Source organism: Urocampus carinirostris, chromosome 3 (assembly GCF_059441175.1).
Source record: "Urocampus carinirostris isolate Australia breed hairy pipefish chromosome 3, RoL_Ucar_1.0, whole genome shotgun sequence".
NCBI lineage: Eukaryota > Metazoa > Chordata > Actinopteri > Syngnathiformes > Syngnathidae > Urocampus > Urocampus carinirostris.
Window position 1 is genome coordinate 64,633,610 of NC_142351.1, and position 8,777 is coordinate 64,642,386.

Below are 8,777 nucleotides of genomic sequence, written 5' to 3' on the forward strand. Positions count from 1 at the left end.
GTTTGTCTTGTCCATTTTCTTTGTGCATTTCTTATTCAGTTTCATTGGGTATTTCCATAACTTTTTTCATTTCATTGTCTTTGTTATCTTTATTAATTTCATTGTCTTTGTTACATTTATTCATTTCATTGTCTATGTTGTCTGTAATAATTTCATTGTCTTTATTGTCTTTGTTAACTGCCTTCCTAGCTTACAACTTGTTAGCAAGCGATTTCTGGCAGTACCTGTAGAGTTGGTCCGATTCTCCACAGAGGTTGCATTTTCTGCTATTTGTACACTCCTCAAAAGAATGTCCAAATGTCCTGCACTTTCCACAAATAATTCGATCACATACCTCAGCCAGATGCCCATGCTCACCACATTTGCGGCAGAGTTATGGTTGTCCTTGATAGTGGATAAAGCCACGGTTTTCCCCCAGGACTATCATCGACGGGAGGTGTTTCAGTCCCTGAAAGCCCTGAGGGTCTTGCCATTGTTGGATGGGTATCCTCCAGGTACAATTCCAAATGCCATTCTCATCCTTCACCTTCATAGGCTGGCCTTTTATCGAGCAGTATCTGCTCAACCAATAACAGATGTCATCTGCATTCACCACTTTATTAAACATTCTGACAATGACTATCTTGCTAGCATTATCATTCAGCTTCTCCACTATAAATCCAGAAAACTGGGGCCTCACCCCCTCAAAGCGATCTCAAAATCTTGCAAAAGAGCCGCCGTTACAAAACTTATATCAAAGCCCTTGCCAAAAGGCAAGGTTATAATGCAATATATCTCCTCCAGTTTAAACTTCAAACACTTTCGAACAAACCTGTTCGAAAAATCCAGCCTTGACATTTTTTCCGAATCAGCTCCCACATCTTTGAACAGGAATCGCACACAGTTATGTCTCCAACCGCCGGCATCGCAGGACTCGGCTGCTTTACTTTGCTAATAGGAACGCAATATATCGCAGACCAAAAGAATGCAATATATTAGTGGTCAATATACCTCTTTAAACAGATTGATTTTTTGGTTTGAACAAATTTATTGACACTAAAAACAGAAAACAATCATGACAATCTCAACAGCAATTAAGCACATTCACAATATTATATTCCAATATTACGTTTTTAACAGCAAACACAAAGTGAGGTTTGAACAAACCTTCTCGAAAATCAAACATATTCACAATTTCATTATACAACATCTTTGTTAGTGTCAATAGATCCGTCCAGGCCAAAGTCGATTGTCCTCGGTCTGAACAAATCCACTGACACCAACAGCAGCAAAACACAGCTATCAAGCATATTCACAATTTTTTTATATCTGACAATATGACGTGACGATATGACATTTTAACATTTTTTCCTGACATTTTCAACATCAATTAAACAATTTCAGAGTTATTTTCTTTTAACAGTAGTTAACCAGCGTGTAAAAGGCAATACTATTGTGCAAGGGCATAGCTCTGACATCCCACCCTCCCAAGCAGCATTCTTCCAGTCCTCTGTGTGGGTCCTCTCCCTTCTGTGTGGGTCCTCTCCCTTCTGGGTTCCACAACCCAGGCCGTTGCTGCCGGGACTCCCACAGTGTAGCTCCGGCTCCCCCCTCCGGGTGGGTGCAGACGAGTCTTCTTTATGGCTGCGTCCTAGGCCCGCCGCTCGCAGATTGTATGGTATCTGCAGCCATTTGGAGCACAGCCACGGGGGGGATCTGCCTGCACCTCCATACCAGCAGGTTTCTGGAGGTCCAGATGGCGTCCTTGATGGCGGCGAGAGTGAGCCAGTCCCTGGCAAAGTCGTTCCGAGGCCTCCTCCACCGACTCACCCCGTAAAGCACGTACTGTGCATCAGGGACCTCTCCTGCTGGCAAGTCCGGGAACTTTCCTAGTTGTTCGGCCATTGTCCACAAGACCTGGGCAGCGCTGCACTCACAAAAAAGGTGCCTCACCGACTCCTGGGCGCCACAGCCAGGTCGAGGGCACGTCGAAGTCGCTGACATTCCTCGGTGGTGCATTACAGCTCTGACTGGGAGAACTTCATGAGCCACCATCCATGACAAGTCTCGTAGTCTGTTTGGGAGGGCAGGATGATTGACGTTGCTCCAAACCGTTGTGGATTCGCCAAACGCAAGCCCCCGCACAGGGCTTACTGTAGCTCGCTCTTGCACAATAGCAATAAGGGCCCTGTGGTTTTGTACAGTGTGACATTCTTGTGTTTCCAAATCAAACTTCTTCAAAAAATCCCGAATAAAGAGATGTGTTGGTGGCAAGTTAAACGAAACTGGAATCAAACGATTGTCTGGTACAAGCTTTAGCTTCCGCAAATATGAGCCCATCCAAAACCGGGTCATTGCTTGACTTTTCGGGTTGTTGGGTGGGCCCACAGCGTTTTGGAAGTGGAGAGAGACATATTTGCTTCCCAGGAAAAGCTGGAGGTCAGGCACTCCTTTCCCCCCTTTTTCCTTTTTCATTGTATCTCTTTTTATCCTTTCCCACTTTGAGCCCCAGACAAAGCGAAAGATGGCTCGGTCCAGTTGTAACAGCACGTTTCTTTTAGGCATAAAAATTAAACTGATTGACAAAAGCATTGGGAGGATGATCGCTTTGATGATTAGGACCTTCCCCTCTATTGTCAGTTTTCTTAGTGACCAAAAAACAAGTTTTTGCTTAACTTTCCTTGTCACGTCATCCCAGTTGGTCTCGCCTCCTCCATCCGCATTGAATTTTATCCCTAGGATTTTCTGGTCTGTCTTTAACACCGTCAGCGGGAGTCCTGCCACAGTTCTATCTTCGTTATTCATTATCCATTATCCGTTATCGGTCAGTTCATAATACGCTCCAAAGCCTAGGAGGGGTTTTGGGGTTTTTAAGGGTTATTGATCTATCTTCGTTATTCATTATCCGTTATCGGTCAGTTCATAATACGCTACAAAGCCTATGAGCCGGGACACTTACTCTCAGCCAAAAGGCCAAGCTAAGGTCCTAGCCCTAAAGCCTTGCTGCGATCATTGCGAATGCACCGTTCCCGGAGGTACTGCAATACCGGGCCGATGCGTGGAGTGGACAGAGCAAGCTCATATTCCATCTCCGAAATGCAAAAATCAAAGAGGCCAAGCTAAGGACCTAGCATCAAAAGGCCAAGCAAGGCCAAGACTGCAATGTGTGTATGTGTTTGTATTTATTGGTCACCTTTCTCGAGGGATATGACCATGGTAGATAGATAGGAAGTATACATTTTGCAACGAGTTCAGACGTGGCACTGCGGGATTAACATGTATCTTAATCCTGTGATTTAAAATACGTTAAAAAAACTCAACTAAAATGAACATGAATTGTCACGTTTTCATGCTTACAAACATACCTAACGTATTTCCGGGAATCCGGGTTAACCTAATGGTGCGTCAATTACTAGCCCGGCGTCCCGTTTTATTGGTGCATCCCGTCACCGACGTGTATGTTTCGAGAGAACTATCCAATCGAAGGACAGTATTTTTATCACATGCGAGGTGGAACCGCGAAGTAAGCAATCTGATTGGAGTTCAGCGTATGGGAACTCTTTTGACCTGCTACACAGATTTCTCTTCCAGTATACTTAACGTGTGTAGTTTCTTCTCAAGTTGGGGATTTGTTTCGTAACTGGTAAGTGACATTTTTATCCTTTACGCCTGCAAATTATATACTTTCGCGCGTTTGGGATTATTGTCTTTATTTTAGTTTTAATATAGAGTGAACTTATACCCCATTTAAACTTTTAAATAATTCATACTAAGCAAACAACACAGAGATGATGCTACTTATATTGACCAGTTACGGGCAGCTTCAAAAGAGAAAAAGAAGAGTGTGAAAGAGAGAAAAAGAAAGGGAGGAGTAGAAGGAGAGAGAAAAATAAGTGGTAACGTGAGAAATAGTGAGAGAAAAGAGAGGAAAATATATTGAGAGAGAGGAGAAATTGTGAGAGAGGGGCATAGAGAATGACAATGACAAAGAGATAGTGAAAGGAGGATAGAGAGAAATAGAGGGAGAAAAAATAAAGAGTGATGTTAAAGGATAGAGAGAGAGGGATACAAGTACAGAAAAAAATAGAGAGCGGATGAGAGAAATAAAAAAGAGCGACAAGAGAGAGGAATAGAGTAGAAATAAAAAATAGAGAAAGAGAAAGAAAAAGAGAGGGAGAAAGGGGGACAAATAAAGAGCGGGAGAGAGAGAGAGAGAGCAAGAGAGAATGTGAGGGAGAATGAGATTAAAAAGTGTAAAAAAAAGAAAACAAGGAAAAAGAAAAAGAGAGAAACGGAGAGAGACAATAAAGGAACACAAAGAGAGAGAGAGAGAGAGCAAAAGGAGCCAACTTCTTATAGATGGGGAGCCAGCTCGTTGAGTCGTTTCGTTTGCAAACAACCCATCACTATATAGGCCCTTTTTTTCCTCAGATGATGGAAGGCTCCCCGAGTTCTGCAGCTTCGCATCCATTCTGGCCCAGAGATCTCGTGATCCCCAATTATGTGGCTAATGACCGCTCCATGGCCGAGATCCTGACCTTTCTTTTTGCCGGTTCTGCGGTGTTTCTCCTGCTGACCTGGTTCATAACGGGCCGTTTGAGCACTTGGAGGCGCCTGGCCGTGGGCTGGTTCGCCATTTGCGGCTTCATTCACTCTGTCATTGAGGGATGGTTCACTTTTTATTATCACATTATCCCCGCAGATCAAAGCTTCCTTTCACAGTTGTGTGAGTATCCAAATTCAAAACATTTCGATAAAGTGGGTACAACAAGAGTCACTGATATCGTAATCGAGGGCACCAGGTAGCTCCCTAGGGGCACCAGGTAGCTCTTCGGAGGCACCGGGTAGCTCTTTAGGAGCACTGGGTAGCTCCTTTGGGGCACCAGGTCAGCCCGCACGTCAATCCCTGGGGGCACCGGGGGCCTGGGTTGGCCCTTATCGGCTCCAGGTGGACGCTAGGGGCCCCGGTTAAACTCTAAGGGCACCAGGTTCTCCTGACGGGCACTGGTGTAGCACCTGAGGGACACCAGGGAACCTCCTGAGAGGCATAAGGATAGCCCGTGAGGGGCACCAGCTAGCTCCTGAGGGGAACGCGGTTCTCCTTAAGGGCATTGGGGGAGTCCCTTAGGGGCACCAGGTATCCTCTAAGGCAGGAGTGTAAAACTCGTTTTCCCTGAAGGCCACATCAGTTGAATTGGCTGTCCTTTACTTATTCATATTTGTTTATTTATTACTGTATAATTATTCATTCATAAATGTATTTAATCTTATTAATCTAATTTATTATTGTATTCAATATTATTTATTTGTACAATTGTATTTTTTTATTAATGTAATGTTATTAAACGAATCATTAATCTTACCATTTATTTTACAAATTTACAAAATTTGCAGTTGTTATTGCCCATCAGTTTTTTTTTCTTTTTTTTCTTTTATTTTTTTTAATCGTTTTTTTTTTCATACTGAACTTTGGTCAATTAGTAACTGGGAAACTCTGTTGACCCAACTGGGTCGTTTAGACCCAGTAGGTTTTAATTACTTTATTATATACTTAGCTGTTCTAATTTTGGGGCCGCTAAATAAAATTGACATGATAGAATATTTGGCTATGTTACATTCACTTGTTAGAATTGCCGTTTTTCTTTCTCGTACATTTTGACAGATGAGGAAAAAACACAATCTGTTAATTTTAATATGCCGTGAAAGAGTAAGAGCTCTATATAGTGCACAAAATGTGCAAGGACGCTGTTGTTGAGTTTTTCTCTTTCATACGCAGTTACAGTCTGTTGAAAAATCTACAAATTCACCAGGCTGTACTTGCCCAAGACACACCACAGGAAATGGAACCCCTACGACCATAGTGGTTAAGGGGACCAACCAACCAAACGGCTGTATGGGCATAGGATGTATCATGTGTAGTAAACAACAGTCGAAAATTCTTGTAAAAACTTGTTTTAATTTTTTTTTTTTTGTGAAAGGATGCTTTTCAAGCAGAACTTTTTTTTCGGTGCTTTTTTTAATATATATTTTTGATTCCTCCGGTATCTAAACAATGATTTCCATAAACACTGTTTGCTTGCAAAATAACATAAAGGCGTAGTTGAGTAAATAATTCATCTTGAAGCCCTTACATGTGTGTGAAGCATTTCTCTCTAGGGCTTTATTGCTTTATAGGGCATCATTTTGCCATCATTACTTGATTCTCACCGAAGAGATGTGCCACAGGCTTTAGAATAGTTTTTAAACATATTTTTATGATTTGCCCTCAGGGACAATTTTTCTGAAAATGTATGTATGGCACTGAATGATTTAAAATGACCAAAACTGGGTCCAGCGCAATCAAAACTTAAGTCGAGAATTCATTTTAGTAATAATTTTTGGGGCCCCGACATAACACAGCACCACCTATTGGTCAAATACTACACACTGTCCTTTTAATCATATAGTCTACAGCTTTTCCTTTAGCGACAATGATTTTTTTGAGCCCGCAGCTGGAGAATTATTTTATTTTGGTTCAATAAACAAAAAAATTAATATGTTTCGTATACTTTTTCCCCACAGGGAAAGAGTACTCCAAAGGGGACAGTCGATATGTCATGTAAGTAGTTAACATTAGAATTGAAAGTTTTAATTATATATATATATATATTTTTAATTTTCGTGGGATGGGTTTTGTTTTGTCTTTTGTCCAGAGCCGATAATTTTACCATTTGTATGGAGACGGTGACGGCGTGGACATGGGGCCCATTCAGTTTTTGGGCCGTATATGCCTTCATCACGAACAAGCCTTACAGATATATACTGCAGCTTATGATTTCACTCGGTAAGAAATACTAACATTTTGTCTTTCATTTGGATTTAATGGATCATTTCGTCTTTCAGGACATCTTTACGGCGCCGTTCTGTATTTCTTCATCGAGCACCGAGAAGGTTACATCCACGGCCAGCCTGGCCATCCCATTTACTTTTGGTTTTATTATGTGTTTTTGAATGGATTGTGGATCGTCGTGCCGATTGTGCTCATCGTGGACTCTTGGAGACATTTGTCAGGCGCGCAGGTGCACTTGGATGGAAAAAAATCGAACAAGTCCAAGAAACAATAGACAAAAAATGTTGGTTGTAGAGATGGCCTCATTAAACGTTTCTGTGAGCATCCTGCTTTGTATTTCCTATAAAGATGCAAATAGTGCATATTACCAAATACCCGCCAAAATAGCTCAGTTGGGAGAACTTTCAGTTTGCATCCCGTTTTTTATTTCTCCTAAAAAATGCAAATGGCGTAAAACACGTCACTGTGCATCCTGCCTTGTATTTCCTATAAATTTGTAGATGGCGCCATGAAGCGTGCGTCTGCCGAAATAGCTCAGTTGGGAGAGCGTTAGACTGAAGATCTAAAGGTCCCTGGTTCGATCCCGGGTTTCGGCATTTTTTTTGGTTCCTCCTTTGTCAAAATGCGACACAACGTTCCATTGAACCTGTTGATTTTAACTTAAAGTTAAAATGGACATATGTTGGGCCGGGAATGAAATTGAAATTTTTCTTTTAGCGCAATGCCCGAAGACACGAAACGTTTTATATTTTACAATGTGCCATCTGTCCGTGCTTAAAGATGGGGTAGGGCATTGTGCAATCATGACTTTAACCCAGGAGATGGCAGCAAGGTAACACAATTTGAACTCTATTAACTTGTTTTCATCTTCTAGGGGGGTTTGTTCCGCCCTGAGCAGGCCTGATAAATGTAGATGCTGATAAAAGCAGATCGGCGCATTAAAAATAAAGCATAAGGCCTCTTTTAACTCGCGTGGTCATTGTTCACATATACTTAAAAGAGAAAACAATTGATTTTCAATTTTTGAAGGACACCTAAAACTGCACAACCCACTTTTTTTATCCTGGAGGATTAAACTAGGTTTAGGGTTAAGGTTGGCGCTTGGGTTTTGGTTGGAACTAGGGTTAGTATTTAAGTAAATTTAGCTCTGGTAGTAACATATCTTCATCAGTCTTACAGGTTTTTGAGTTCCATCCCCAGTAAAGGTACTACGCCTTCTAGGATTAGGGTTTTTGTTGGAGCAACCTTGTTATTGTAGCATGAACATATGAAAGTAAGAAAAGGCCTGTTTCAAATACAGTCCAAACGCCAACCCATACCACAGAAAAGATGAGTTTATTTGCTCACGTCCAAGAAATGCACATAATTGCACATGCTGCAAAAGGAACTTGACAGAGGCAGCAATGATGACTTCAGCCAGTCAGTGAGTGGAACATTTTTGAAAGTCCAGACAGCACCTTTAATATTGGACACCTGAAAAGGAGATTTCATATAATGCCACTCCCTTATTTTGACTACCATGTTGCTGCTCTTTGATTTTCACACGTCTTACACACATAGGAGGGCTTTAGAATTTTTGGGGATTTCTTATCTGAAGGCTTCTCTCCCTGTCCTCCTTGCAAGTTTAAAATCCATTAATGTCATCTTTTTATTTTGAGGGTTCACTAAAGTTTAAACTTATCACCCCTGGTATACAACATATTATTTGTTAAACTTTACCGCTCCTCAAAGTGTATAAATGTCATATTTTGGAAGTCTTCATCAGTAGCTCAGAGCGGTCATCTTGGGACCAAAAAACGCCGCAGGTTCGATTCCCGGCTACTCAGAGTTAAATGTCGAAATTTCCTTGGGCAAGACACTGAACTGCTAATGCCCCAATATGCAGGTAGGCGCCTAACTCTTCTATCGGCTGTTGTTGTTGAGTCACTCAAGGCGCCTAAGGTAATCCTTAGTAGCGCTAGACTCGCTT

General features: G+C 41.7%; 1 protein-coding gene, 1 non-coding gene and 1 pseudogene across 2 annotated transcripts; 2 read left to right on the forward strand and 1 right to left on the reverse strand.

Annotated features, from left to right (window-relative positions):
- Nucleotides 1-2,992: 2,992 nt before the first annotated feature.
- LOC148370463 (U2 spliceosomal RNA) lies at nt 2,993-3,143 on the reverse strand (annotated as a pseudogene).
- Nucleotides 3,144-3,496: 353 nt separating this feature from the next.
- Nucleotides 3,497-7,132, forward strand: ebp (EBP cholestenol delta-isomerase). The gene is made up of 5 exons (XM_088332989.1): nt 3,497-3,622; nt 4,411-4,705; nt 6,541-6,577; nt 6,672-6,802; nt 6,862-7,132. Exons 2-5 carry the CDS (start codon nt 4,411-4,413, stop codon nt 7,080-7,082), a joined length of 684 nt encoding a protein of 227 aa, XP_088189115.1. The 5' UTR covers nt 3,497-3,622; the 3' UTR covers nt 7,083-7,132.
- Nucleotides 7,133-7,331: 199 nt separating this feature from the next.
- Nucleotides 7,332-7,404, forward strand: trnaf-gaa (transfer RNA phenylalanine (anticodon GAA)). Its single transcript has one exon. It is a non-coding gene; the product is annotated as a tRNA-Phe (tRNA).
- Nucleotides 7,405-8,777: the final 1,373 nt, after the last annotated feature.

Coding starts and splice junctions, on each gene's coding strand:
- ebp (XM_088332989.1), top strand. CDS start 4,411: ATGATGGAAGGCTCCCCGAGTTCTGCAGCTTCGCATCCATTCTGGCCC. Junction 4,706..6,540: donor AAGCTTCCTTTCACAGTTGT/GTGAGTATCCAA, acceptor TTTTCCCCACAG/GGAAAGAGTACTCCAAAGGG. Junction 6,578..6,671: donor GGGGACAGTCGATATGTCAT/GTAAGTAGTTAA, acceptor TCTTTTGTCCAG/AGCCGATAATTTTACCATTT.